This window comes from Colias croceus, chromosome 30 (assembly GCF_905220415.1).
Source record: "Colias croceus chromosome 30, ilColCroc2.1".
NCBI lineage: Eukaryota > Metazoa > Arthropoda > Insecta > Lepidoptera > Pieridae > Colias > Colias croceus.
In genome coordinates this window covers 2,779,665-2,795,416 of record NC_059566.1, presented here as the reverse complement: position 1 = coordinate 2,795,416, position 15,752 = coordinate 2,779,665, and the positions used below count along the sequence as shown (strand labels likewise).

The window sequence follows — 15,752 nt, the reverse complement described above, 5'->3', positions numbered from 1 at the left end:
AAATGTAAACAACAGTGAAGTTTTATAAAAAAAAATTGCAAGGACTGGCCTTAGAGATTAATCTATAATACCAATGTTATAAAGCTGAAGAGTTTGTTTGTTTGTTTGATTGTTTGTTTGTTTGAACGCGCTAATCTCGAGAACTACTGGTCCGATTTGAAAAATTCTTTTGGTGTTAGATAGCCCATTTATCGAAAAGGCTATATTATATCATCACGCTAAGACCAACAGGAGCCGAGCAATGCGGGTGAAACCGCGGGGAACAGCTACTAATAAATATGACGTAGATAGACTATCTCTTTTAAATTCAATTTTTCTTAATTTCCACTGTGGAGATTGGAGAATGCTAATGTATTTATCATATTTTTGTTTAGTCTTGGTTCTCGTAAAATATTATATTATTCAATTTACTTCGGAGCTTCCATTTTTATTCCTGCAGAAAATTTAAACTCAATCACAAATTTATTTATCGAGTTTACTTTTAAAAGTGTTACAGTAGAACACACATATTTTAACATAATATGAGGATATTTAAAAAAATATGTAAAGCTCTCTTAACTTCGGACTTAAATAATTAATATTCGTCTATCTGTATTAAACACGTATCACGTAAATAGTTTTAACTTATCTGTGCTCCAAAATATCTGTCAACTTTTTCATCCACGACAAAAGAAAAAAAAAACTTTTTAAATTCAGAACAAGCCAAAGACACAGGCCGTCTGTCAATATCATACTTTTTTTTCTTGACGCGAAAAAAGGAAAAATAACTTTTTAAATTCAGAACAAGCCAGAGACACAGGCCGTCTATCAATATCATAAAAAAAAATTTCTTGCCGCCAAAAACGAAAAAAGAACTTTTTCTAAATTCAACCCAAGTTTGACACAGGCCATAATCGACACATAAAAAGAAAAAAAAATCAACAAGCAACAGTCGCTATAAAATGATTATTACAATATATTCCACCGTTTACGTCATGGAGTCTCGAAATTCAAATGTGTATTATTTTACAAAAAACCAACCTCGACCTTACTGGGGACGCGTGGGCGGAAACTAAAATATAGATTAAAAAAGGAAAGATTTTATCACAGAGCGTGAAAAAAAAGTGAAGTCCCGTGTCCCCTAGTGGGGTAAGGGGCAGATGCATTATACATCTGTTTCACTGATCGATTTTCTTTAGGGACAAGTAGGTGATCAGCCTTCTGGTTTATCACAGAGTACATACTACTACATAGTAGAAAACAACGTCGATTCACGATGTATGTCCCTATCTTTACTAATATTAAAGCTAAAGAGTTTGTTTGAACGCGCTACTAAATTATATACTAACTGGTTTTCACTTTTCTGCCGGTGATAATAACATATTGTATTATTTAAACAATTTGTCTTTATAATTTATAAAATAAATCGAGACCCCTAATTTTTTTGCTCGCACTCTAACAGTGCATTTACATCAAACGAACATAGAGCTAGAGCAAGAGTATTATTTCGTGTAAACGAAAATTCGTATTCAGTGTTGTTCAGTATTAGAACATTGCATAGAATCTTTTCGAACGCACTAAGAACTACGAAAGAATGCTCTACGCCTGTTATACTAAAAGAATTTTACATATTGGGGTTAGAATGAGCATTCGCTCGTTTGATGTAAATGCACCGTTTTAAAAAAAATATTCAATGTGCAATTTTTACTTTCCTACGATTTATTATAAGTTTAGAAATCACTTTTTACTGCTATATACAGCCTATTTCAAAAACTCTAACAACTCACCTACATTACAAAGGAAAGTATACTGGGAATTTTCCAGTTCCTAAACTTAAAAGCTTCTCAAATCACAGATAATATCCTAATAACGTGACGCTCACAGGGAGGCTCGGCAGAAGTTTTTAAACTGGGTATCTCATGGACGACCTAGCTCTGGTAACATTTATAATGAAATGTATGAAGCTAGAAAAAAAGTTTCATTGTAATCTGTTCAGTAGTATTTGCGTGAAAGATTAACAAACATACACACCTACCTGGGATGGATGTATGTGTATGTACACATACATTTATCCTCACAAACTTTCTCATTTATAATATTATAAGTAGGATTTAGCACTATATTCCCTCCCTCATGCGGCTTTTCCAAACGGCTATGAACTGGGGACCTTCAAGAAGAGAGCATATTCCTACCTGAAAGGCCGGCAACATACTCACAATGTCTCTGGCACTGTGGGTACATATTATGGGCGACGTGGAGTGGAGCACTTACCACCAGGTGACGCGTCTGCTCTGTTGCCTCCTGTTGCATAAAAAAGAAATAATTTTTCCTTAGGTTCCGATTTAGGCGTACAGCTCATATTATGCACATATCTTAAGACCTATCTCTACCTTCCTGTGACGAATACGTTTTTATGCCATTTGTTTATTATGTTTTGTTTCTTCTTGCCAATATAAAGTTTTTATAGAGCTTTCGTTTTTTACTCGTTCGTAGGAAACTTTTTTAACTAACGTTACCAAAAAACTAAATGATTTTTAAAATGTTATGTTCTCAATAATTCGTAGCGTATAAAAAAATAATAGGATGCACCGAATATGAAGTAACTATTATAAAGTGTTCATCAAAATACTTTTATTGTTATTAAATATACCTATAATAATTTATTAAATTGTTTAAATGCAGTAATTATTAATTAATTTATTATTATTTATTTCATGTTGTTTCCTTGTATCATATTTTAATTATATTTCATAAATAATTCCCAAATTACTCACCAAAATGCGTATGAGCGTCCGAATTATGTATGAAAACGGAAAACCGAATCTAACTCCGCTCTGTTACCATGGCAACTCTGAAAATGGCGGCCCATCGCCGTTTTAACACAAACCTATATTAACAATAAAACAGAACCAGAGCCTTGCTTGAACTAATTTGCACTGTAGGCATCTCATACATAATCTTAGTGCTAATAAAAAATATGATACAACGATTATATCGTACAAAACAAGCAGACGCTCGTCCTATTGCGTACACGAAAAACCCCTATCGCAATGCACTAGAGTTGAAAATGGCCTGAAAAAATTGTATGCGTTGCAAAAATGCAAATACAGTCCCTATATATATCGAGAAGATGGCGGCTAAGCCACAGTGCCGGCTGGCGTCTCATTCCCGCCTTTTCTCCTGTCAACGGTTGTGTCACTCAAAAAATTTCTTTTAGAATAAAAATGAGTGCGCTCCTAATAATCGTTGTTTGCGCGTTGATCGCGTACAAATATTTCACACGCAAAACGGTTGTATGCAAAAAATCTAAAGGGATTGTTGAACTGCAGCCCGCGCCGGGCCCTACACCATTACCAGTCATCGGCAGCTTGCATCTTTTGGGCAAACATGAATCTCCGTTCCAGTCTTTTACAGAGCTTTCGAAGGAATATGGCAACATATTCAGCATAAAATTAGGGAGTTCGCAGTGCTTGGTTGTGAATAATCTAGAATTGATTAGAGAAGTTCTGAATCAAAACGGCAAATTCTTCAGTGGACGACCTGATTTTCTGCGATTCCATCAACTATTCGCTGGGGATAGGAATAATTGTGAGTATTGCAAAATTTATTTTAATTTTTCGTGTAAATATGTCTAAAAAAAATAGAACACAATATAATATTACACTAGTGGTCCACCCCGGCTTCGCCCGTGGTACATATTTCGCAATAAAAAGTAGCCTATGTCCTTTCTCAGGGTCTTAAAATTGTCTGTGCCAAATTTCATTAAAATCGGTCCAGTAGTTTATGAGCCAATTCATTACAATCAAACAAACAAAAAAAGTTTTCCTCTTTATAATATTACCACAAAAAACTTTAGATAGGGTTTAACTTTAAGCGCGGGTTCTCTTTAATCTGGTTTTGTCGTATTTCACATAGAAAAATTTACTGTTAAAGTGACAGATCCCTGGTTTAAAGTTAGACTGTGTTTAAATTGTTTTGTGGTAAGACCAATAAAGTTTAATTTGATTGTCATTTGTTACTAAGAGATTATAATACTGTATTTTATAATTTTCTTCATAAGTATTGACAAGCAAATTTTAAGAATTGATATGGCAACACTCACCACTTGAACTGTTATTTTTAACAGTAACGTAAAGATAGCTCTGTATTTTAAATTATTTTACTTAAAATTTGCCCGCCATTTTGTCCATTTATATTTTTTCGACGCTCTATGATGGATTTTGTTTGAAAACTATAGACGAAAATCTTTCCATGGCCGTTAAAATGCTGATAACAAATAACAATACTTCATATTACAGCGTATTATTATTTTATTTTTAAGTAAAACTTATTACCACCTAAATAATCGCAGAATTTACAATTTGATACCTAAGTAACTATGTTTATAGATATTGATACCTCTCTTGGAAATATACTTAGATTTTAGTTTTGCAGTAAGCAACGGCCATTTCTTATAATTTTGACTTGAAACGCCTGCTGAAGAATTGACAGCCCTGCGTTATTTAAAAAGTTTGTTAAAATAGGTGACAACCCTAGAAAGGCACGAATTTAAAATGGCGAAATAAGACTTCATTTTTACCTTCTTTTCTTTAGTATCTTAAATGCGTATTGCAAAATTAATCTGAAATTAAAAACTCTATCTATGTCGGCATTAGTAGATACCTATTAGTAGGTATGTAAAAAATATATATTTACTAGCTTTCCGCCCGCGGCTTCGCCCGCGTTTTCAGAGAAAACCCCGCATATTTCCCTTTCCTGTGGGATTTCCGGGGTAAAACTTATCCTATCTCTTAAGTTGGATCGAACTGCACATGGTGTGCGAATTTTATTATAATCGGTTAAGTGGTTTAGGAGTCCATTGAGGACAAACATTGTGACACGAGATTTATATATATTAAGATAAAAAGTAGGCCATAAACTGATGAATGGATTTTGATTAGATTTTGCAAATTTACACGCGTTACTACTAGTGTTTGATTAAAATATATTAGTTTGACTTGTTGTTAGACTTGGTTCGCTTCCAAGCTTCCAAGCTAGTTTGATGTTCTCCAAATATGCAGGAATATCGTGCAAAAAGTAAAAAAAAATATTGCACGAGTAAATCTCATTTAAAAAACGTTAAATTATTTAAAATCACATTAACATGCGTTAAATCAAACACAAGTAAATACTACTTAAATACTTAAAAAATTGACTGTCTTACCATAAAAAAAACTTTATACAGAGTTTAACTTTAAGCGCGGGTTCTCTTTAATCTGGTTTTGTCGTATTTCACATTATAGACAAATATTAAAGTGACAGATCCCTGGTTTAAAGTTAGACTGTATTTAAATTGTTATATCACTACATAGTATAAAACAAAGTCGCTTTCTCTGTCCCTATTTCCCTATGTCCCTATGTCCCTTTGTATGCTTAAATCTTTAAAACTACGCAACGGATTTTGATGCGGTTTTTTTAATAGATAGAGTGATTCAAGAGGAAGGTTTTAGTATATAATTTATTAGGTTTTAGACAAAGCGGGCGAGCCGCGGTAAGCTAGTTGTTATATAAGACCATTAATTATTTTTGTATTCAAGTTTGAAATCTAAACTTAAGTTTCTATCTCCAAGACGTATCGAACCCGCGACTCTAACCACTGTTCCTAAACATTGTAATATGTGCAGCACTTGACCTATAAACGATCTTGCATAGGAATAACTTAATTATAAGTGCATAGATTGTAGAGACAAGTCATGAGCGGTAGCGATTTAATAAATATAACATTCTAGAACGAATCATCTCAATAGATGGCGCGGGGTGTCCCTTAGACACATAAAAACGAAAGAATAAATTCGATTGCTCTGGCGGGAGGTCAGACGTCGATCTGGTATGACGAAAGGCGCGGTTCGAATCCCGCCTAGTGATCGTATTAATAATTAAGTCAAGACTATTCTAAATTTAAATGGAACCAACCGGAAGGCGTTCAAAATATAAAAAAATCATCAAAATCGGTTCACCCAGTCGTAATAGTTCTGAGGTAACAAATCCAAAAATTAGTTGTAGGTATCACTTGACATATAAACAATCATTGCATAGCAATAACTTATTTATCAGTTCATATTTAGTAGAGACAAGTCATGAGCGGTAGCGATTTATTGATTAAGAATGTTCTAGAATTTTGCACAATTTCGAAAAAAAGGAAAAGTTTAGGAGATATTGGAAATTACATCTTTCGCCTTGTAATTTTTGTAATGATTTATTATTAAATTATCGTATTATATCTGTAGGTTAATGTCATTTTTTTTAAATTAATATGACGTCATTTAACAACATTTTAGCTTTATACTAGTAAACTTATACAATCCCTAAAGATTTGTGTCAACAGGAACTATCATGACGCTTTATAAATCAAAATCTACGTTTAATTTTAATATCATCTTTTTTGTAGATATTAAAATAAATATCTCAATCATAAATATTAAAGACTAGCCGCTCCGCGCGGTTTCACTTCCGTGGCTCCACTCCTGTTGGTCGTAGCGTGATGATATATAGCCTATAGCTTTCCTCGATAAATGAGCTAGGTATCTAACACCGAAAGAATTTTTCAAATCAGACCAGTAGTCTCCGAAATTAGCGCGTTCAACAAACTCTTCAGCTTTATAATATTAGTACCTATAGATTTAAATTTATTAAAATTATATCGCTAACGCTACCGCTCGTGACTTAAGAATATCAATATTTATTTTAATAACTATAAATGACCTTCTTATTTAGCAAACGTTCGGGAAATCAGATATTTTATGCGTCATATGAAATAATGCAAGCAATACTAAATTACTAACCCACTGCGTAAATGCGTGTCTTATTTATGAACTAATAAAAATTTTATCAAAAAAAACTTAATTTAGCTATACGCCTGCGACTTCGACCAAGTACCTACAGACAAACACGTATTCCATATAGTAGACAAATGTCCTTTCTTAGGTGGGTCATTGTCAAATTTTGCGCAGGTAAACGTAAATGCATATTTCAAAAATGTGAAAAAGAAAATATTTTAAAATTGAACTTTTCTTTATGCCCGTGCCTGTTAAAATAACTGAAGTATCTGTAATTCAAGTTGGCCGAGATGTTTAGCTAATAATTTAAGATTTATTTCAGATTTAGTGCGTCAGGGTGGAGAAAAAATACAACTCTGTTATTATTACACTTTGCCTTTTATCATTAAATTAAATAAACCAGTCGCACATATTTTGGCTTTTATATTCATTACAGTCTTATATCTTATAATCACCATTAGAAGCACAAGCCTTTTTTAAGTTTAACAGTAATTTATTTACAATTTTAGTCAACTCTGTTACTTTATGAATAATAACAAACCTTAAATTCTACACTACTCCATGAAATATCTGTAAATTAACAGCTAATTACAACATATAACCGCTTCATTAACTGACAAATTAACCTATTGTAATTTAGCAGTATTATATTGAACAGCTTTTCCTAAATTTCGTAACTAAGTTCTTTAATCTTCGGGACACGAAAGTAACAGAGTTGTAACACAGTAACTTAGTTGTTCTTTTTGTACTATAAGTGAATAAATTGTATACTCTTGATATGTCGTCACGTTCGAAAAGATTGATTTTGGTTCTAAAAACATTTTTCTTACATGTGGGCTGATTTTTTTCATATGAAACTTTGATCCACAGCAAGATACTCTTGGATAATTTGTATTTCCTGCCTAGACATTTTAACGACCTTCTTGTCGAATATTTTATCAATAGCATACTTTTCCTTCAGATTCTTAACTTTTTCATGGCCATTTTTAATAGCATTTACTGGATTTACGGGATTGCCGTCCTTATTTTTAGACTTCTTTCGTTTTTCTCTGTTGCATTGTATTTTATACGTCTCCTATCTCTTGTTAATTGTTTCTAATTGTTACTTAAATTTTATATAATCTGTAAATAACTTCGATCTGTTTCTATTAACTTACTTGCTTCTCAGCTGGCGTGAGAGGCATTTTAACACGTTAGCTGCGAAACAGGGCTTGAAACACCCTGTCCGTGTCTCGTCGTTATAGCGGTAGGAAAAAACGTAAACTTCTCTGTCGTGCGGGAGGCATAACTTCCATCTGGTTCAGTGTAGGAAAGTGATATCTATATATTTGAGATGTGCTATTGATTCCTAGTTCAATGGTATACCGACCTTAATACCGGGTTTCTAAGACCTCGTGCCGCACTGAACAAATAAAAATTCTAACACAGTGCGGAACGAGGTTGCGAACACCCCGTACCACCGCGCACCTCGTACCGCACCCTAAGCTAGCTCACGCGGTTAGTGTTGTGCAACGCATTCGAGACTATTTGTGGAACAACTTATTGAAGCTTTTACAAAGAATGACTTGAATGTAGATACAGGTAATTTACAAACATATCGTTAATAGAAACGTGAATGTGACATGTTGAGTAACTTTCTTCAAATAGGTTGATAATCATGATTACTATTAGTGTGTTTGTTCATTGAATCAACTAGCGGCAAATCCAAAACACCCGGCAATCGGTGTATGGCTCATCAAAATTTAACTCTTGCCCAAGTCAACAAGCCAACAAACAAGGCACATCATCTCTTAAAGGGATCAAATAAGAGGAGACGTGTAGGATGTTACTAAAAACTCCGCACCTTCTTAACAAGTCGTGAGGCTGTCAAAAAAGTAAAGAAAATTCTCATAGAATGCACTGGTTGCAAACAATATTACCTATTGTTTGGCCTGTTTTAATGAAAAACATCCATAAGTTTGATAAATAAATACAATTAAATAAAATCGATATTTCTTTTCCCATCACTAAATTGTATGAAAAACTGCTATTGTTCAGTGCGGTATGGGGTACATCAGACCCCACATTTTATTTTACCCATAGAATCTAAACTAACTAATCTAACCACGGGCGGCGGTAGATTTAGGTCAATCAACTCATTGTTAATAATAATCAGGACAAAAACCGCACACTTTGTCTTATTTGGCGCCAAAAAAAGGATTTTGGTCTCCTACGGGCGGTGGGGTTTAATATGCCTCGTGCCGCCACAATCTCTGGTATAGGACAAGGTTTAAAACGACCCGTAACGCAGTAATGGAAAGTACAGCTATATCTGTGCCGCAGTGAACGTGTTAAGGGTAGAATAGCCTGTAACAATATCTTCAAGGTTACATTTAATTAAATATGATTTATTTACATGTTACAACTCAAAATTTCTTTGAGAAACCGATTCTTAAGAAAAAAAATTATTACAAATATAAAATTTCAAACAAAAGTTACAGAATACATGCTTACTCAACTCTGTTACCATGAGCTAAGTAACAGAATGATGATAACAGAGTTGTAAATTTTACATTCTAAAAGACATAAATCATAGAATAATGCATTTAGTTATTTTTTTATTTCAAATTGAGCATAATTACCCCATAAATAATAAAGTGAACGTAAGTTAATAGAAAAAAACGGTTTTATTTACTTTAATAGGTAGGTAACAATGTTGATGCGGAATAAAAATACGCGGCACGTTCAGCGCCACGCGGTCGACTGAGATTCAATGTACCCTCCCTCAGACCTAACGAACGACCACAATGGCTGCAGAAACCTCGCTCAAGCTAATAGAAAGTCGAAAACAGCGCCACCTCTATTTTGAGTAATGATTTATTTAGTAACATAGTAGTGCTCACGATTCCAAACACTACGTGGGACAAAGTTAAAAAAATTATTATAAAATAAATTTTAGCACTGATCGGTTTTAAAATGTACTTTTAGAAATATTCACAATATTCTGTTTATAGTAATATTTTAATTGATGTGGGTTGGTATATTGGAAATTGTAGTTATTTTATATTTTCTGTAACGAAGTGCTACTTGGGACAGGTCAAATTTGTATGGAAAACCCTTCTGTTACCAGAAAAAACCACAATGTTACTTTAAAAAATAAAATAAAAAATGAAAACTAAGTCTTTATTTTATTAATATATGTTTATTAATGCGATTAAGTTTGTATTTGCTGTAAGTTTTTAGTGACAGTTAACTTTTTAATGGTATAGAAGTAAAAAAGGTTTGAGGGACAAGTTAACCTGCGCAAAATTTGACAATGACCCAGGTCTGAAACTATTTTTGTAACAAATTTCATCCAGATCGGTTCAGTGGTTAAGGCGTGAAGAAGAGATAGATAAACATACATATGGAGTTACTTAAAATAGTAGGTACCTAGTTCATTAATTATCCTAAATCCTAATTTATTAATTAATTAGGTTTCCGGCCGCAGCTTCGCCCGCGCAGTCAAAGAAAAACCCGCATAGTTCCCGTTCCCGTGGGATTTCCGGCATTGCGTCATTTTCCGCGGGATAAAAAGTAGTCTATGTCCTTTCTCGGGTATCAAAATATTATATCTATACCAAATTTCATGAAAATTGGTTCAGTAGTTTAGGCGTGATTGAGTAACAGACAGACAGACAGAGTTACTTTCGCATTTATAATAACACATAACATTATACAGTATATATTTTCTTATTGTACAAAATTTTTACATATTTTACTTTTTAAATTTAAAATCTCACATATGGCAGCATCACTCGTCCATTAAATTATTACGTATGTTTATGTTATAGGAATCAATCCATACTATAATATTATTAATGCGAAAGTAACTCTGTCTGTCTGTCTGTTACTCAATCACGCCTAAACTACTGAACCAATTTGCATGAAATTTGGTATGGAGATATTTTGATACCCGAGAAAGGACATAGGCTATCTACCTTTTATTGCGAAATATGTACCACGGGCGAAGCCGGGGCGGACCACTAGTATTATATAATTTCATGATTTAATTCTTTTAATATTTTATTTAAAATTTATCATCTCAATAATCGATTAATAACTAACCATTTAAATTACTATTATTTTCAACACATTCACATTATTTTAAATCATCTAGTTTTTCGTGGGTAGTAGATGCATTTTACATCATAACACACAATCTTTTGTGGTAATAGAAGTCGAGATTTTTTGAAAAATAATATCAACTAACGTTATTAATAATTCTTGATCTATTTTAAATAGGTCTTCTAAGTTATTACAGTATTTTTTGAATTTTAAAGAAAACTAAATAACTAACAAATATTTTCTCGTTTAATAATATAGATGCAGATAGTACGATATCTAAATTTATAAAAAGGAAAATAAGCTTTTTTACTAGGATTAGAAGCTTTAGGCACAATGTTTCTTTTTAAAGTGTAAATAGAATTTTTTTTTAACACGCTTTTATTAGCGTCACCTGTATGTTTGTATGTAACCGACTCCTATTTACACTCGATTTTGACGCACTTTAAACGGACAGATTTAATTCAAACTTTTTTTTATGGAGATTCTTGCCGGTTCTTCTCCATAGGTACTGCTTTCCGAATCGGTGGTAAATGTTAATAATACTTATGTAATGACGATTCGAAAGTGCTACTAAATAGTAGTCTAATTGAATAAATGAATGTTTGAGTTTGAGTTTGTACCTACACTGAGCAAGACTGCGGTCTTGGGAGTTAAATGGAACCATTTATAGGTTCAAATATATAATTAATAATAATTATTCGTACAAAATAAGTCAAGGATCGGTGACAATACAATAATTTTTTAACCTTTTACCTTTCGCGTGCATTTTTTTATATATTTAGTTTTAAGTTTTAACCAAGGATTGAAAACTCGGCCCTTAGTCTTCATATTGTAATGCTGGTTATATATTGATCATAATATCCATCCGAACTTATTTATAATCGTTCAGAATCATAATTTCAAATGACCAACGTCAAACGCCATATGTTCATACATAATGCATGCCATGCTAATGCCGTGCGCACATGCAAACTTTATGATTTAGCATATGCTAAAGTTTGTGGTTTTCTAGAGTTCACTTACAGGGTGTCCCACTATTGGTATACTAAGCTCAAAGGAGGTTATAGTTTTGCATACGCTGAGTACGTAAAAAATACTTATAAAATTCCAGACGAAGTTTTTTTTTCAAATACCTAGATGAATTCTTAAAACTCTATGTATACAGTTATACACCCATAACAAGCAACCTGCCCAGCTCTGCTACTAGTACGTTACCATCGTTTAAGATTACGTTTTCATAGACAAAATGCTCACACCTCACATAGAGAAGCGGTATATGCCGGCTGCGCGAAGCTAGAGAAGAAAACATGGATTGTCAGGAAGAATTTAGCAAAAATTTTTTGATGTAATTTTGTTGTTTAAGTATTTTTTACGTGATTAGTGTATGCAAAACTACAATGCCCTTCGCGCTTAGTATACCAATAGTGGGACACCCTGTATACAAGTTGTATATAGATTACAAATTGTTCGTTATACAACAGTAAAGTATACAAGATGAAAAAAAAAACTTACTCGATATTATTTTATTTATTTTGTTCAAAGCTAATTATTCATACCTTGCATAGACTATTTTTTAGTTTCTATGCGGGGTCAACTCAGTGAGGGCTTGTCTTTAGTATGATAAATTATTTAAATTGATTTAGTTAGGCAGGATTATTTTTAAGATTTCATAATATTTTATTTTGTCCATTGTGATATTTCAAAGATCTCAATGATCCCCTTTCATTCTTCTTATTCTTAGTTGTTAGCATTGATCATAAACTGCAACTACATAATGTTAGCATACCTATACAGGGTGTCCTACTGTTGGTATACTAATATCAAAGGAGGTTATAGTTTTGCATACGCTGAGTACGTAAAAAATACTTATGGGTAATTTTGTTGTTTAAGTATTTTTTTCGTGATCAGTGTATGCAAAACTACAATTCTCTTCGCGCTTAGTATACCAATAGTAGGACACCCTGTATAATGCCATAATAATATTTGAGTCAGATGTATGAATTGCCTCCTCTTTCTCATTTTACTCTACTTTAAATATATACAATTCGTCCAAACTAACCAAACTTTTTCTTCTTTACAGCGCTCGCGCTCTGCGATTGGTCGAACCTACAACTCCGTAGACGAAACCTCGCGCGTCGCCACTGCGGACCCAAACAGCACACAGACAACTTCGCACGAATCGGTTCCGTCGCTACATTCGAATCCATTGAACTTATACAAACGTTGAAACACATTACACGCAGTACAGAAGGCGCAATCAACCTCAAACCGCTCCTAATGTCCACAGCTATGAACATGTTCGCTAACTACATGTGCAGTATACGTTTCGACGCAGATACAGATGCTGAATTCAGGAAAGTCGTAGATTACTTCGATGAGATCTTCTGGGAGATTAACCAGGGATACGCCGTCGATTTCCTGCCTTTCCTCGCTCCGTTTTACAAGAAACACATGGAGAAACTATCGCACTGGTCACAAGAGATACGTACCTTTATTCTGTCAAGAATCATCGAGCAGAGAGAACTGAATTTAGACACTGAAGGGCCTGAAAAAGACTTCCTCGATGGCTTACTACGAGTGCTTCATGACGATCCTACAGTCGATAGAAACACAATCATATTCATGCTTGAAGATTTCCTAGGTGGACATTCATCTGTAGGTAATCTAGTTATGTTGTGTCTGACAGCCATAGCCAGAGATCCCGAAGTTGGCAGGCGTATTAAGGCAGAAATTGACGGTGTGACTAAAGGTAAACGCGCCGTAACACTAACTGACCGACCTTCCCTGCCTTACACAGAAGCAACTATCCTAGAATGCCTTAGATATAGTTCGTCACCAATTGTTCCTCATGTAGCCACAGAAAACGCCGCCGTGGCTGGTTACGGAGTAGAAAAAGGAACCATAGTTTTCATCAACAACTACGAGTTGAACACATCTTCAAAATACTGGAACGAGCCAGAGAAATTTGACCCATCTAGGTTCCTGGAAAAGACGAAAATACGCGTACGAAGGAACTCTCTATGCGATTCTGGTATGGAATCAGACAGCGAACGAACAGGCCCGATTGATAAAAGCAAGGAAATGGAGAAAGAAGTTGTATCCGTGAAGAAGAATATACCACACTACTTGCCTTTTAGTATCGGCAAACGAACGTGCATAGGACAAACCATGGTGACCACTATGAGCTTCGTAATGTTCGCAAACATAGTTCAGGAATTTGACGTCGCTGCTGTTAGCAAAGATGACTTACGACAAAAGCCGGCATGCGCTGCCCTACCCAAAGAAACCTATCCACTTTACCTCTTGCCGCGAAAATATTAAACTATATATTTAGTATTTTTAGATAAAATCTCTTTATTGTATTGTGTTTTAGATTCAACTTGTTGCAGTGACTCTCGCACATAATACAATTTGTGAGTTACGCTCAAAAACTATTTATTTCTTGAAATAATTGACTTTAGGATTAAATATTTTGATTTATTCTAACAGACTTATCAAAGCCGATGTTACGCCATTAAGTTATCCAAATGTTGATATGATTTGGTATTGTTAAATTTATTTTATTCAGGGCCAATTTTTTAATCCATGGTTAAAATTTATCCGTCCAATAAAGTATTACACGAACATTTTAAAAAATCACCTGTAAACTGTCATATACGGACAATTAGAATACATTTTTGAAATTGTAGTTTAAAACGTTATTCGATGAATAAGTTTTAACCAAGGATTGAAAAATCAGCCCTTAAACGACTGCTATGTTACTGGACTTGATAATTTAGTTTAGGCAACGGTTTGTAAAACTACAATTTCATAGTAAGTACCTACACGCTTTTATTAGCTTCACCTGCATGTTTATGTAACCGACTCCTTTAGACTCGATTTTGACTTTAAACGGACAGATTTAATTCAAACTTTGTGCACCAAGGATAAAGGACAATAATTTCATGAGTTTTAGCGTGTCTTTTTTACTTTTTTAACTACCTATATTTTTTTTTATACATTTAAAAATTAAAATCTCTCAGAATTATTGTCTAAATAACATTTAAATCTATTATATACTTTGTATTCATAGTTTTTTTTTTCTAAATTGAACATAATTATAATAAGAGCGTTTTTGTTAATTTTTTTAAATGTTATTCTAGATTAAATAATTTAATAAGTTTATGGAAAACTGTGTAATTGAAGTTTTACGAACCAAAATAGTTTAGTAGTAACTAAATAAGTTTTAGACGACAAATTTAGCGAAAAATTACTCACTTTCGCTTGACAAATATTTTTGATGCTAGCAATAAACAAGAAATGCTCTATGGTAAACAAATTTAAAAAATTAAAATCCATAGATAAGATATAAAAATGGTGATTTTTTTAAAATGTTATTTCCTTGCAATTATTATATATTTTCTAATTTCTGTTTTAATTATATTTTTATGGTTCTTATGTTATTAATTGTTTCAATTGCCATTTTAATATTTAAAAGATTATATTTAATTCAACAGATATTGCATTTTTATAATAAGAATGTTCAATGTACCAAAATTTCGCATTTTTATGAAATAAGTGATTATTAAAATAAATATTAAAAAAGCATTAATATTATAATTATTGACTTTTATTTTACCTGTATTATTCTGGTCATAGCTTCACGATGGGAGAATTATTTTGTTTGTTTGTTTGTCACATTAATGCATCTGAACTGAATCGATAAAGATAATAATTTTGATATTTATAAAGAGAGCATTAAAGAATTATGTATTTATAAACTTCTAGTAAAGAAAATTAACTTTTCTTAATTTGATATTTTTGGTTTTACGGCATTCAAATGCTTTATAAATATAAATTTATAAAGAATAGAATAAACTTCATCACGAGGCG

At 33.0% G+C, this 15,752-nt stretch overlaps 2 protein-coding genes across 2 annotated transcripts in view; one reads left to right on the top strand and one right to left on the bottom strand.

Annotated features, from left to right (window-relative positions):
• Positions 1–2,796, bottom strand: part of LOC123704684 (cholesterol 7-desaturase nvd-like) — a 31,314-nt gene extending 28,518 nt beyond the window's left edge. The window contains exons 1-2 of the mRNA XM_045653105.1: positions 2,754–2,796; positions 2,251–2,280 (exon numbers count right to left, since the gene is read on the bottom strand). The gene's annotated coding sequence lies outside the window, so the exon portion shown is untranslated. The remainder of the gene's footprint in view (positions 1–2,250; positions 2,281–2,753) is intronic.
• A 305-nt stretch (positions 2,797–3,101) lies between these two features.
• On the top strand, positions 3,102–14,794 carry LOC123704696 (cytochrome P450 307a1). Its single transcript, XM_045653126.1, has 2 exons — positions 3,102–3,567; positions 12,961–14,794. The coding sequence occupies exons 1-2, from the start codon at positions 3,204–3,206 to the stop codon at positions 14,199–14,201; spliced, it is 1,605 nt and encodes a 534-aa protein (XP_045509082.1). The 5' UTR covers positions 3,102–3,203; the 3' UTR covers positions 14,202–14,794.
• The last annotated feature ends 958 nt before the right edge of the window (positions 14,795–15,752 follow it).